The sequence below is a fragment of the Leptidea sinapis genome, chromosome 32, assembly GCF_905404315.1.
Source record: "Leptidea sinapis chromosome 32, ilLepSina1.1, whole genome shotgun sequence".
Classification (NCBI taxonomy): domain Eukaryota; kingdom Metazoa; phylum Arthropoda; class Insecta; order Lepidoptera; family Pieridae; genus Leptidea; species Leptidea sinapis.
In genome coordinates this window covers 6,999,815-7,015,926 of record NC_066296.1, presented here as the reverse complement: position 1 = coordinate 7,015,926, position 16,112 = coordinate 6,999,815, and the positions used below count along the sequence as shown (strand labels likewise).

General features: G+C 40.0%; 1 protein-coding gene across 1 annotated transcript; it reads left to right on the top strand.

Moving 5' to 3' along the window:
* Positions 1 to 1,611: 1,611 nt before the first annotated feature.
* LOC126974496 (protein PBDC1) lies at positions 1,612 to 5,066 on the top strand. The gene is made up of 3 exons (XM_050822012.1): positions 1,612 to 1,788; positions 1,883 to 1,981; positions 2,054 to 5,066. The coding sequence occupies exons 1-3, from the start codon at positions 1,786 to 1,788 to the stop codon at positions 2,441 to 2,443; spliced, it is 492 nt and encodes a 163-aa protein (XP_050677969.1). The 5' UTR covers positions 1,612 to 1,785; the 3' UTR covers positions 2,444 to 5,066.
* Positions 5,067 to 16,112: the final 11,046 nt, after the last annotated feature.

Here is a 16,112-nt window from a genome sequence, read left to right as displayed (position 1 = left end):
TAATGCGTAAAAACAAGAGTTATTGAGTACAGTAGATGCATTAATCCGCACACGCCATAAATGAATAGAGGTATTTTGCGAGCATGTTATTAGTAATTATAAAAAAAAAACTTTGATTTCAAAATAATGGAGCAGAGATCTATGGTCATCCTACCACCACAAGTAGCGCCCGTTCGCGAGTATGACAATGACAATTGAAAAATGCAGTCGCAAAGTAATACTTTCATACAAATCGAATGACAACTACAAGTTACGTGCGAAAACCGATACATCTATGTAATTTAATAATATTCATGCATTAGACATTTAAAAAATAAAAATATTATTCGTTTTAGTATGGAAACAAAAACTTTCTTGCACACTGTTCATTGCACAATGGAATTGGATGAGAGTGCCACTACTCAGAAAATGTTCAATTAAAATGCTCGCTTTATATCATTGCTCCGAGCGTTAGACGTCAGTACAGGATAATAGGGTAGTGTCACTAAAATCTGAACGACCCCCAATAAATGAACATTTGATTGAAAACTCATAAACTATAAAAATCTCCGCAACTTATCTATGTGCATTATTTTTTCCCATATAAAACAATATTTTTTCTTCGTGTTTTCGTAACAACATCGATGGTCACACCTCGGACGCGTAGCTAGTCACTTTGTGAGTGTTTCGCGTCAAAAAATGGGTTTATATGGAAACTTACTTAAGGTGAGTGCCCTCCAAATTTAAGAATTTTGTCAGATTGAAGAAAGAATTAATGGTAGATTTGAAAGGTTTTGGTTGGATTAAAATCTTGATATATTGGTCATTGATTATATTAATACAATATATTTACATTATTCGCCGTAGTTTTAGAAATATTTACCGTTCAAGTAATGGATTCAATTTTATTTGCGTGATCCAGCAGATGAACACCGTTCAACTTATGGAGACGTGGCATGTTTTTAGATCCATCGTAATATTTAAAATAACTCTTTTAAGATTTAAACCAAACAGCTCAAATTAATTAAAGCAAATGTATGAGGCTAATTGCCAAAAGTTGAACACAGAATTTCGCATTTTTAATTATTTTAAGGGCTTTATTTTCTTGCTTTTTCAACTTTAGATTACATGCCCAAATGTTGAACTAAGGAATATATTCACTTTTATTCGTTCAACTTTTGTGTATCGCATCTTAAACTGAACGCTGAACTAAATATTGTACGTTCATTTTACGGTACTTTATCCCAAATAATGAACGAATTAAATAAAGTAGTTCAATTTTAGGACTTATTTTACCATATTCTGAACGGAGAATTTGGTATTGTGTAAATCAATATTTTTTGCTTTTCATTTTGCGCTTTTTCATTTTAACACATTCTGTGTTATCTACCCCGCGAAAAGACAAAAAAATATGATCAGAGCTCTCCCGAAGAAGCTGTACCTAAGAATGGCAGAAGCACAATTTATAGAATACCATTAAAGATATTAATATTAAAAAATATTGGAAGGCAAAGTGCCATACTGACAACATTTTTTATTTCTCTGGTTCCACTACCCTATATCTATGGTTTATAGTTTCTATTCTATTCCAACAGGAGGACGTACTATTGTTCTGAATCTGTGTTTGTTATTTGATCTGTCATCTGTGATTTCATCTTTATTTACTCCTTGTTCATGGAATATTATTTAAAATCCGGCGTTTTCGCTATTTTTTACTAAATTTACATATAGACCTATATATTATTAATTCCGTGTGTAGTTATCGAAAATCAAATAGTAATTTACAATAAAATACCATTTAAAAATATGGTTTGTGCTTTGTAACATCTCATTGTTATTCACTTACATGCATAACTACTTACCATATCGAGACCTTAGTTCAACTTGTGTTTTCACTTTTTAGGATACTTTGTCGACACAAGCCGAGGAATACGGAAATGATGCAACCCTGGAACAAGTCTGGGCTACGCTAGCTATGGAACACAGCGATATACATTTTAACGTGAGTTTCTATAACCTCTTTACTTTAAATAAAAAATAAAATTATGTACCTTTAATAAGTATTTTTATCCAGGTCATTTGCTCAGTAGATACCAGATGGCTGAAATTAACGCCACATGATGATTTAATATACACACACTTCAGACAAGATTTTCCAGACTTAAATGTTGCAAGTATTATAGAAAACGAAATAAAAAACAAAGTTAACAAGGCTAAATGGCGCGCATATTGTGAGAAATTCAAAAATACGGTGGAAGATTACAATTTTGGCACACTTTTAAGAGCAGATACAAAGGGTGATTATTCGGAACAGAATATTATATTGGTTCCAAGAGTTCAGTTTTATGCTATAGAGATAGCGAGAAATCGTGAAGGTTTGAATAATGAAGTGAAGAAGCTCTTCAAGTGTGCTTCAAAGGCTCATATGGAACAACATAATCATTTAACAGAAATATCAGCTTGAACAACACTTATGTGGCAGAGTACTCGGCAGTACTGAAACTGACTTGCCATTTTGAGAGACAAAAGACACTGATCAAATATATTATTAAGAGTTGTATTATGTTGATAGTTCACTTATAATCTCATAATTCAGTAATGTTTCTAGATATTGCACATAATAATATGTAGTTGCAGTGATTTCTATTGATGTCTTAACTAAAATGCAAAATATCAGTTTTACAACTGTGAACCGTTTAAATTAACATTAAAAAAATTATTTTAAACTGTAAATAAATAAAAAATTAACCCTTGACTGTGAGTTATACTTAAACTCAGTATATTTTCACATTTGTTCCTTGTCTGTGGTTATATTCACACCTCAATGAGAATTTGTGGTCAGTTTTACATAAATTCTAGTAACATAAAAACTGTTATTGTGTTGCTAATGATAATTGAAGCTCCTGTAAACCATTGATATAATTTATGCTTCATACTTAAGAAATATCGTTAATTTTTTTTAATGGAAAAGAGGACAGAGAGTATGGGTCATCTGTTAAATGATCACCGCCACCCACATTCTTTTGCAACACCAGAGGAATCACAGGAGTGTTTCCAGCCTTTAAGGAAGGGTACACATTTGTATTTGTTTGTCATTTATTTGCCACATTTTGATGCATGTCTGTTAGATTGTTTGTAACACAAGTTTTGGCCAGCTGTACTAAACTCATTTAGTCCATGCTTAGCATTAATTGCAACAACACACATTTGAGTGCTAAGCTTTGATTAAAATATGCCTTCACATGGATTGTGATAATGTATTAATAAAGTCACAGTGACCTTTTACCACAAAGTTCACAAAATATTACATAATTTATTTTTAGAACACAATTCAAACAATTAACCACTAATCTAGCTATATATATAGAATATTCATAATAAAGAAATTGAGGCCATGAGTACCATAACTACATTTTACATTAAATTAATCATATTTGTACAAAGTGAATAAATACAAGTTTAACAAATTAAATTACTTTTAGAACACTCTGGTTAATAATTAATTTTAACTCTTGGATATTATAAGATTATTATTGCTAAAATGTAGTTGGGGCCACTATGGTTCTCATAGTCTCAGTTAATAATAGAATAAAAATGAAATATCTGAACACATCACTATTGGATGTATTGCAAAAGTTTAGTCAGCTACTTCTCTTTTAATTTTATTTATTAGATTTAGATTCATTCAGTAGTAATTAATCCAGTGTTACTTTTACCCTGACTCATAATATATAAAACTAACATATATCTTAAGTTATTATAACATTATAGTACTAATTATTTAGGTTAAAACTCAAGGTACCATAAATATGCCTAAGGAACATACATCTCGATATTACGGCTATCTTACAAGCATAATAAAATTATGTACAACAGGTACACTAGCTGCTAAATAACTTTGTACATAAAAATAAGTCTGGACGTTTTGTTCCTTTGCCTCCGTAATTTTTGTTGGATGAGTATTCCAGCTTTTTTTCATTGCATTTGTGGCCTTATGAATAATTATTTCAATAAGTATAAGCTATTTTGATGTTTCTTGTAATTCACAAGAAAATATATACAATTGAATTATTATAACTTTCGTGAGTCATTATTAAATTATTTATTAATACATCTTTACTGACGTTTTTTTTCGGTGTCGGTACAGACTAGTTTTGCTCCATTTGGAGGTCCTTCATCAGGGGTGTGTGTGGTGGGTTTGCGATAACGTCCCACCTCTTAGTGTAAGTTAGTGGTCCGAAACTAGTCGGTACCGACACAGACAAAAATGTGAGTAAAGCCGTATTAATAAATAAAATACATACAATTAATGTACCAAAGTATGCACAGTTTAAACATAAATTACATAGGAACTACTCCTAGGGGTCCCTTTCACAACAAATTTTCTAAATAAACAATATTAGCTCTTGTTAAATCCACTGCTCATAGTATAAATAATAACTGCATGGGAATAAGTTGATATTGTACGGATTTAATAAAACACATATTGAATAAAATTGTAACATGTATTAATTGAATTTTTATAATGTATGTAAAAAATATTTTTTTATTTGGATGTTATTAATAATTAAATCCAAAATTATCATATGTAAATCTGATAAAGATAATACAAAATAATTTTATGGGTTTTTAGCAGTAGCATAGACTAAGATAATTTGTATGTCTAGATAGAGCATGCTGCGAGACAACTGATGAAAACAAGCCAAAATTATTACTTTAGTGTGTGTGCAATGCTCAAAATAGAGGTGAAATGTCAACCTCAATTTATTTCACAGTTGTCACAGTCTATCTAGATATATAAATGATCTAAGCATAGACCCATACTTTGTGTTGATGGTTCACAAAAAATGTTATTGTATCCACTACTAAAGTTCCTTACTAAGGCACTTACTCCTGTTAACCTTTTGTGTTACTATGATAATCCTAAAAATTGAATATCAATTGTTTAAAACCAAAATATTCATAGTATTTAAGGTAAGCTAAGAATTAATGCCATAATCTTAGTATGTTTTATGTACTGGAAGGAAAAAAATGTATGAGGTGCTCAATTGCTCATGCATTTTTTGATAATAAATTTTTATTAAACATTAAGACATTTTTATTATACTACATTATATTTTAAGTTTCATGAGCCCATTTTTATCATTGAGTAATAACAGTGGCAAATAATAACTGCTTCCTACTTCATTATTTCGATGTGATCATGTGAGCAGTGTAAACATAATATTTTTTATGAAAGTAAGGGACGAGACCAGCCCATTACAATACAGTGCCACTCTGGATTATTGAAAAACCCAAAAATTGTGAGCGGCACTACAACTGCGCTCGTCACCTTGAGATATAAGATATCAAGTCACATTTGGCCAGTAATTTCACCAGGTATGGCGCCCTTCAGAATGAAACACAGCAATGCTTACACATTACTGCTGGTAGAAATAGCCGCTGTTGTGGTACCTATAATCTAGACGGCATCAGGTGCAAAGGAGCCTTCCACTGGTGACAATAGTTGTCGGTAGGTACTTCATTGTTGAAATTTATGTGATATAATAATTGTGGATTAAATTGATATTTTAATCCTTCCCTAATTCCAAAATTACTAATTTAAATGTCATTCAAGTTCAACATCACACAACTCTAAGTATTACAGTAATTATTGTGATACTTTTTAGGTAGTTACCTAAAAAGTGTGTTTTTCTTGTTTTATATTATAATCTATATAATCCTTTATTCTATAGAATTAATAAACCTATAAAAATATAAACTATAATTATTATTCCATAATTTGCTGCGGTATTCTCTATACAATACTGAATTTTAAGCACATTGCCCATGTGTGATATATGTGCTTGTTTTATATAAATCAAATCTATATCACTCTATTCTTTTTGGTCAAAGAAATGACATTTTGAATATCAAAACGTTGAGCTTTAATAAGAAGTGGCAAGAAACTCATTACCACTCTTTAAATAAATATTTACAGCTTCATCTCACAAATTAATTAATTATATCTATTAACACTTAACATCAGGTGACCCCATACGCGCGTTTGTCCTCCTCTCAAGTTAATAAAATAAATGTAAATTAATAAAGTTAAATCACAGGAGTTATTGAGAATATTATACGTCAACAAACCACACACTGCAAATAAATAAGGGCATTATGCGAGCAAACCGGGGTTATGAGTTTATTTATTTATTCTTAATGATACACAACAGCATACACATAATATAGTATTACAAGAAATTAATTACTGATGTGAGTACCAATAACAGATGTACACAACATTCATAGTTGCTGCTGTGATAATTAACTACTTACAAACTTATTAGGTATTACTAACTAATAACATAATATAAACTAAGATAAAATAACAATTTAAAGTTGATTATGGACTTTTAGTTATAAAAGACTACAATTATTAGATTATAAAAGAAAAATAATGCATGTTGTTTTTCATTAATTGGGATGTTTTCGTTGGTTACGTTTAAATTCCTGTGGTCTATTGAAACATATACCTATCTAAGTTCTCTATTTTTCTATTCATCTCATTGTATTGCCTAAGTAGTCGTGGTAGTGGTGAAAACGAACCTAAGTTTGTTCGATAGCGTGGTATATCAAAAATCCATGAATTATTAGCTTTACGAGGCATTAATATATGCCTATAGAAACTGTAAAATTATACATCCCTCATAATTTTGGACAATAAATAATACCGTTTATTAATTTATACAAGAAAACTAAACCTAAATTATTTCGTCGATTATAGTGTTCAAAACATGTATTTCTGTTTCTGTAAGAACTTCTGTGCAGATTACCCTGAGTACTACCTATATGCCAAATATTTAGTAAAACTCCTTTGTTTGGTTTCCAGTCTTTGTGAGTGAATACTATGCTCCTATGAGCTTTTAGAGACTGAGCGTTTGGCGATTAAATAAAACAACTGCTTGACTGTGAGGAATATGTGGAAGATATTATACGGAAGATATGATTTATTAAAAAGTTACACGATATATATACAAAATCCTTAAAACTAGGTACCCAATTACAATTGTTACTTAAAAAATATTTACAAGTTCAGAAAATACACACCAATACTAAAGCTTACATTTTAACCAATAGTAAAACGTTTCATTCACTAAGAATTGAGAATAATATTATGTGTTCTATCTCGCTCTAAAACGAATGCTATCGCAGTTTGTGTAAACTCGCGTCGAAGCTCGATCATAATCGTATGATGCGGAATGCTCATTGACATCGGTCAATGAGCATTCCGCACCTACGCTATTGCTCATTGATTAAAATTGCATGAATAGCGATCGACGCCCGAGTCCCGACGAGTTCGATTCAGGCAGGCAACGCGAGCACACGTGCCGCGTTATCTGTCCTCCTTCGAATATTTTTATTACCTGCGTTATCGCACTATGTGCTCAGGCCACCTGGGCTAGCTATTGTTATCGCGCGCTATTGTTCGGGACTCTTTGAGTCTCGCACCTGTTACGTTCCTTCGCGGAACGTAGCTTAGTTATTATCAGTGTTAATTACCCGGTTTTACGATCGTGTTAGTTAGCACCTGTGCTGTGTTTCGCGATTCTGCACGCTAATCGTGTGTGTTTGTGAGTTGCAGTTCGTGCCGTGTGTGTCTCCTCCTCGGGGGCCTGCACAGCGTGCATCGGGGTTCCGGCCCAGCCAGTCTACATCCAGCAAAGCTAAGTCTTAGGCTTAATTACTATTATTAATTTCTTTTAATTTTTGCATATTTTATTATTATTAATATTATTTATTAATGTGCAAGTGTACAACTTAACTATAGTTGTCCACTTAATAATTATATTCCCTCTCTGCCTGACTCGGACAGCGGGGGTTGTTGCCCGCTCAACCTAGTTAATAAATATGACAACCATGGCTTCACCAATGGTTGCCGACGAGGGCCTTCTAAGCGCCCTACTAGATAAGTTATTCACGGAGAAGATCGCTCCGCTAATTAAGGAAACAATAGATCAGGCAGTGGATCCGGCTTTTAGAGCGAAATCCAAAAAATATAACTCGTCATCTGACGTTTCGGGTTCCGACGGGGAATCCGAAATGGAATTAGGTAATGACTCCGATGCAAGCTCCGTAGCTTCGGTCAAACCAAGGAAAGTGATCACCCGATCAGCCCGCCCGCCTGTCCTTCAGGCTTACTTTGACGCGCAGGCGACCCCTAAGGTCCCCGCGGTCACTCCTGACCGCACGGAAGCCCCTCAGGCTTCCAGTGCTTCACCGGCCCAGCCGGAAACCGCTCTACCGTCGAGAGCAGAGAGTGTCGCGTCGGACACGGACGGCTTCACCACCGTGAGCCGTAAAAAGAAGCGCGGTCGCGAATCGCCTTCTGTCGATGGCACGCCCGCCAAGAAAGCCGCGGCCACGACTATCTCCACTCCCGCGCCCGCGCCCGCTAAAGCCCGCGTACCGCCTCCGACCAAGCGCCCGCCCCCTATTTTTACAGGTGACCGAGGCCGCTGGTTGGTGATCAAAAATAGGATCCCAAAGACGCTCTCCTTCCAGGCGAGGGCGTACCAATCTCTTATCAAATTAGAGACCAAAGAGGTAGCGGAGCACCGCGCCTTGACATCTCTTCTTAGAGAGCTGAGTGTGGGTTTCCACACGTACGCCCTGCCTGAGGAGAAGCGTCTGAGGGTCGTTATTAAGAACGTCCCGAGAGAGACGAGGCCGACATTCTGTCGGACCTCAAAGAGCAGGGTTACCCTGCACACGAGGTGCACCGTATGCGCGGCACCAACAACAAAGAACCATTTAACATGGTTCTCGTCGTCCTCGACCTCACGCAAGAGGGAAAGGAAATTTTTAATATAAAATCGGCTTGCTCCCTTCAGGGCATCCGGGCCGAAGCTCCTCGCAACCGCGGGAGGCCCGGTCAGTGTCACAGATGCCAGTTATACGGGCACTCGGCACGCAATTGTGAACACACCCCGAGGTGTGTGAAGTGCCTCGGCAAACATGGCACGCCGGAGTGCCCTCGACCAGCGCAATGCGCGGAGCCCCCGGCCTGCGTCTTGTGCGGGGAGAAGGGGCACGCCGCGAGCTATCGCGGGTGTCCAAAGGCACCCAAACACAAGCGTCACCCAGGGCGCCGCCAGCCGCAAGGCAGAGCAGAGAAGGTGGAGTTCACTCCGACCTTCAAACCTGCGCCGCCTCCGAAGGTAAACGCCTGGGCGAGGTCTCCTCCGGCTGCCAACGCTGCCACAGAGGCCACTCTCGCGGCCCCCGCGCCCCTCCGGCCACCGCTAGCGTCCCGCCCGGCGGCGTCGGGCCCGCGACCGAGGCCACCGGCGCCCGCGTCCGCGTGAACAGGCAACCAAGGCGGCAGCGCCTTTGCCTTCATGTTTGAGCTTTCAGAGCTGTTCGACATCGACGATATTACAGCCCTGGCCAGCAGGCTCGAGGCTGTCCGGGACGACCCGCCGTCGCTCCTGCAAGTTATGGCAGACAACGCCAAAATATTCCGTGCCCTCACCGATATAGGGCGAAAGTATAAAAACATTCGCGATGCCTAATTACGTAAGCGGACGGGTTAAACCACATACGCTCCGTATAGCGTATTTTAACGCCCAAGGCTAACGCAACGGCAACGCTAAGCCACAACTAGACTTGGTGAAGGAGTTCGCTCACGAACATCAATTAGACCTATTCTTAGTGCAAGAGACATTTCTAAAACCACGTATACGCGATCCGCGTATCGCTAATTATAACTTAGTCAGGAATGATCGCACCACCCGTATGGGCGGTACCCTCATTTATTTTAAAAGGTCTCTACACTGTATACCTATAGATCCTCCGGTCCTCACTAACATCGAGTCCTCTGCCATCCGAGTCAGTATGGCGAATCACCAGCCGATCACTGTTATTTCAGCTTATCTTCCGCCGAACAAACAAATATTAGACACAGATATAGAAGCATTACTCGGCCACGGGGCCGCAGTCATAGTGGGCGGCGATCTTAACGCCAAACACTCCAGCTGGAACAGTAGAGCCACAAATAGAAACGGAATTTTATTAGATTCTCTCACAGACACGCTGAACTTTTCAGTAATAGCACCCGACGAACCAACACGTTATCCGGATAACGTCGCGCACCGACCCGACATTCTAGACGTTGCGTTACTTAAAAACGTAACGCTCAATGTAAATTCAATCGAGGTTTTTCACGAATTAGAGTCAGACCACCGGCCCGTCGTCCTAAATCTAGGCCCACCGGTTAACTTTCAACCACCGACGAAAACAGTGATCGACTGGCAACGGCTGGAAAAGGATCTCGAGTCTATCAAGTCCGACGACCTTGACCTTATACCGGACGTCATCGACTCGGTCGACACGGCTCACAGTGCTATCTCTCATGTGACGTCACATATACAGAATAGGATCAAGGCCTGCTCCAGGCAGGTTCCGACGATGCAACCGCATCGCCTAAACCTGCCTCCAGTGGTCAGGAACCTACTCACACAGAAGCACAGAGCCACTAGACTTTACGATAGGTATCCGTCGTTCGAGACTAGGCGCCACCTCCGCTACCTACAGCGGGTGGTACGGGAACGTATCGCGGAACTCCGCGGCGAACGTTGGGACCGCTTGCTCGGCAACCTTAAGCCATCACATGTGGCTTTCTGGAAGCTGCCTCGCGCGTTCAAACAGGAGCCGCCCACTGTCATGCCTCCTTTGGACAGACCGGGACTGCAGCCGGCGCTCGATGACGGTGAGAAGGTTGAATGCCTCGCCGATAGTCTCGAGAGTCAGTGCTCTCCAAATGCAGCAGCCGACCCGACACACGTTGACGAAGTTGATAGTGAAGTTGAACGTCGCTCCGCTCTGAGCTCTTCAGGCGATGTAATAAAACCCACCTCTTACGAAGAGGTGAAGCTAATCATTAAGGAGCTTCACTCCAAGAAGGCCCCGGGGCCCGACACTATAAACAATAGGGTTCTTAAAATCCTACCCTCGACTCTTATTACTTTATTGGTTACCATTTTAAATATTCTATTGTCTAATAGCGCGTTCCCCGAACAATGGAAGGATTCCATTGTTATCGGTATCCCAAAACCCAATAAACCTAAAGCTAATCCGAGTAGCTATAGGCCTATTAGCTTAATTAACTCGATCGGGAAACTTTACGAAAGATTTATTCTCGCGCGTCTTAATCATTACATCGCGGAGCTTAACCTGATACCCGACATACAGTTCGGATTCAGAACCGCTCACTCGTGTCCCCAGCAGGCTCACCGACTCACCGAGTACATTCTCATACGGCGTCAATTTCACGCTACCACGGCAGCCGTGTTTTGCGAAGGCCTTCGACAAGGTATGGCACAACGGCTTAGTATTCAAGCTGTATCAACTGGGAGTGCCAGACAGGCTCGTGCGCATCATTCGAGCCTACCTTACTGATCGCTCCTTCCGATATCGAGTAGAGGGCACCCAATCCTCACCCAGACCCATCAGGTCTGGCTTGCCACAGGGTTCGGTCCTCTCTCCCACTCTTTTCTCGCTCTTCACGAGCGACATTCCCAAGTTTCCGAGTGTCCAGCTCGCTCAGTACGCTGACGATACGGCACTCTACTTTGGCTCCAACCGCTCAACCTTGAGCATTAAAGTGCTTCAAGCCGCCGTCGATGAACTAGGCAACTGGTTCAGAAAATGGCGGATTGAAGTGAACCCCACCAAGAGTGCAGCGGTACTCTTCGGTAACGCGAATAGCATCCGCGCTAAAAACAACCGACCGACGTTATTAAACTGTTTGAAACACCCATACCGTGGGTGAAGGATTACAAATACTTAGGAGTCACGTTCAACAGCAATATGAACTTCAAGAAACATATTGATACGGTATGCAATAGAGTCCGATTTGTCCTCAGTCGCCTTTATCCACTTGTGTGTGGGCGAAGCAAACTTCCGCTCAAACACAAAGTGACGCTGTACAAAACCATCGTACGGCCCATACTGTCATACGCAAGCGTCGTTTTCGCGCACACCCGACCGAGCTACTTACGTCGTTTGCAAGTAGTTCAAAATAAATTCACGCGCATGGCAACCGGAGCCCCGTGGTTCATCCGAAACGTTGACCTTCACCGCGACCTAGAGCTTCCGACGATAGCTCAACACTTTAAAGAGATCTCGCGACGCTTCTTTGACAAGGCGCCTAACCATCCCAACATCTTGGTTAGGAAGGCATGCGGGTACACCCCCCTTCACCATAGTCTCAACCCAATAAGACGTCCCAGACACGTAACGGTAGACCCGGATGACGACATCACCATCGCGAACGCGACACCCACACAAACACCGACACAGACACGCACACACCGCCTTCGCAGGTCAACCACCGCAAACCACTGGCACTCGTCACTCTGACGATGGTCAGCGGCCCGCACCCTAGATACACCACACATTGTTTTGATACCCGACGAGACGCTAGTCCTCGTCCTGTAATCGTTTCACTACACTCACTCACACACGGACTGACATACATCACTTACACAATCACAAACACACTCCACAAACAGACACAAACATACATGCACACTAACATTTACACTACTTACATACATACAAACAAACATACATACAATCATAAACACATACATACACACTTACATACATTACACAAAACATCACCACTTTCGCCGGCGAGTGTGTTCTTATCACCTTTTCATCTTAATTTCATCTTCATTTTCATTCTCTCTCCTTCCCACAAGCACACAGCCGGTCTGAGGTTGGAGTCTCCTTAGGAGACGCCCCGCGACTGTTGTTGCGTAATCTTTGCGGCCTTCACGGCCCACGTCCTACTTCGCTGTGAAAGCCAGAGCTGCTAACAGCACAGAGGAGGTTTTAGTCGGTATGGGGTGTCCGCTACGCGGACACTCGAGTCCGACATATTACGCCCCGGAACGGGGCAATACAGGGATAATACAGTATTTCCTCCTCTCAAAAAAAAAAAGGCCGAGTCCCGACGTGTCATTCGAGGACACTCGGCCTTGCTGCGCGGTTGTGTAACGCGGAGCATATGACTGATCACGTGAGTATGTCTGCGATCGTCTTGAGAAAGTACGATGCTTGAAACTTCACTGAGATCTACTACTGGTGATCTGTACGATTCTATGAGTTGATGTACAGCATTATGAAATGGTTCTTATCAGAGCTAATATTACGTTTTATAAAATAAAATGTTCTTGTCAGAGCTAATATAACTTTATATAAAATAAAATGTTCTTGTCAGAACGAATCTTTCGGCATACGCTTATTACAGTTATTATGCACGATTACTATTTCTACGATCTATAATGCTACGTTACAAGTTAGGTATTAGACATTTGTATTAATTGATATTATTGGTTGTAGGTACAGGTAGGTACAGCTACAGGAGTCCCCTTCAAGTTAAACGCACCGGCAACTTGATGAGTCGGCCTGTCCTTGACATTTTGATAGGCTGGGACGTCAAGTTGTTCGTAGGGTCCGGTAACGTGGTATTTTGGGTATTGGTGGTATGTTTGTTAGGTATGGTATCGGTAAGGTTTTCGGTAACTTGTACAGGTAAAGGTAATGAATATAATGTATTGTTTCACATCAGTTTCATTTAATAAATATGCAGGTTTTAAACGGTCGATCGATATGTTTGTTTGTCGACCTGGTAACTGAATGGTATAAACTTTACCGCTTCGTTTGATAACACGGTACGGTCCTTCATATGGTGTTTGTAATGGTGGTTTTACTGAATCTATTCTAATAAACACATGACTGCATGTATGTAAGTCTTGATGAACAAATATGTTTGTTATTACGATGTGAAGTAGGTGAGTGTGGTTTATTAGCTGCGATATGGGTACGTAACTTATCAAAGTAGGTATGATCCAATGAGGTAGATGATGTTTGTGTGTTTATGTCGAAGAAATCACTTGGTAGACGAAGGTTATAGCCGTATGTTAATTCGGCGGCGCTAACGCCTGTGTCCGATCGTAGAACTGCGCGCAGGCCTAATAATACGGTTGATAGTTCATTGACCCATGCACAGGTGTTCGTTAACCTTGAACGAAGGGCTGTCTTCAAGCAACGATGAAAGCGTTCTACTTTTCCGTTACTCTTTGGGTTATAGCTAGTACTTCGTATCCGTTTAACTCCCATAGTTTTCATAAGGTTGGTAAACAGAGAGCTTTCGAATTGTCGACCTTGATCGCTTGTTAGTGTCGCTGGGCATCCAAATCTTGAGATCCAGTGATTGTATATGATATCTGCAATTGTCTCGGCTGTAATATTGTCGCTAGGGATTACCTCAGGCCAACCAGTATGTCTGTCGATCATTGTTATCAGATAACGATGTCCTTGAGCAGAGGTAGGTAGAGGTCCAACAATATCTATGTGTATTTGCTGAAAACGATCGCTTGCGTCAAAACATTGAATTTTGCTGACTGTGTGGCGTTGTATTTTACTTTTCTGACAATTTATACAAGTTTTACTCCACTTCCCGATGTCGATATTCATTGATGGCCAAAAGAATTTTTGAGATATTAATTTACGTGATGTTCGTATTCCTGGGTGAATAATATTATGTACACTATTAAAAATTTGTTTGCGGAATTCTGTAGGTTTGTAAGGACGTACATGACTTGTTGATGTTTTTCAATAAAATTCTAGGTTCGTGTTAGGTACATTTATTTTCTTGAAGGTTAAGTTTGGTTGTTGAATGAGTTGTGTTATGCTGCTGTCTCTCTCTTGTGCGATTGATAATTCGCTGTAGTCGATCGTAGGTGACACTGTTATTGTTTCTATTCGACTTAATGCGTCGGCAATAATATTATTTTTTCCACTGATGTGTCGAATATCGGTTGTGAATTCACTGATGAATTATAATTGGCGCGTTCGGCGTGGCGTTTCGTTTGCAGTATGTGTTTTCATCATAGCGAATGTAAGGGGTTTGTGGTCTGTGAATATAATTAATTCACGTCCTTCAAACATCTTACAGAAATGTTTCACTGACTTATAGACGGCTGAGAGTTCTCTGTCATACGCTGAGTATTTCTTCTCCGCCTCTGAGAATTTCTTTGAGAAGTAACCGAGTGGTTGCCAATTATTTTCGATGTATTGTTGTAGGACTGCACCTACTGCATTGTCAGACGAATCGCAGAATATTGCGATAGGAGCATCATGTGATGGGCGAGCGAGTAAGGTAGCTTTGGATATACTATTCTTGCACTCTTCGAATGATTCTGATGCTTCGTCGGTCCATTCAATTATTGTTTTATCACGTTTCTTGACATGGTGTAGGTAAGCGTTTAGCGGAGCTTGTATTGATGCGGCATTCGGTATGTGGTCACGATAGAAATTTAACATGCCTAAAAATCGTCTTAAACCTTCTATAGTATTCGGTTTTGAATATTCGGTAATGGCTTTAATCTTCTCTTCTGGTGGCTGTATACCGTTTTTTGATACGATGTATCCAAGAAATTTTACTTCCGTTCGGCCTAAGTTACACTTCGCGGGGTTGATAGTAATACCGTTTTCTTCCAATCTTCTAAGTACTGTTCTTATGTGATCGCGATGCTCAGTCTCGTTTGCTGAGGCTATGAGCAAATCGTCGATGAATGGGAAAACGTAGTCTAATCCACGGAGCACTTCGTGAATAAATCGCTGAAATGTTTGTCCCGCATTCTTCAGACCTGGACACATGTGAGGAAATTCGAATAAACCCATTGGTGTGATGATAGCTGTCTTCTCTATGTCTTGTTCCCTGGTCTTCAATTGTTGGTAAGCGCGGTTGAGGTCGATTGTGGAGAATATTGTTTTGCCAGACAGATGATGGGTGAAGTCCTTGACTCTCGGCACTGGATAACGATCGGGTTTGGTTATGCTGTTCAATCGTCTATAATCACCACATACCCGTATATCTCCATTCTTTTTAGATACTATATGGAGTGGTGAAGACCATGGACTTTTACTCGGTCTGCAGAGTCCTTGTTGCATTATGTTTTCGAATTCTTTCTTCACTATTTCATAACGATGAGGTGGATGAGGTCCTTGTGTTTCAATATAATTTTCCACGTTAATTTTTGGCGATAATTTCATCGATGTTAATCTCGTGGTACCGGGGA

Bases quoted from the DNA above. Each gene is read 5' to 3' on its own strand.
- LOC126974496 (XM_050822012.1), top strand. The intron at 1,982-2,053 runs GTGAGTTTCTAT...ATTTTTATCCAG, and splicing joins ACAGCGATATACATTTTAAC to GTCATTTGCTCAGTAGATAC.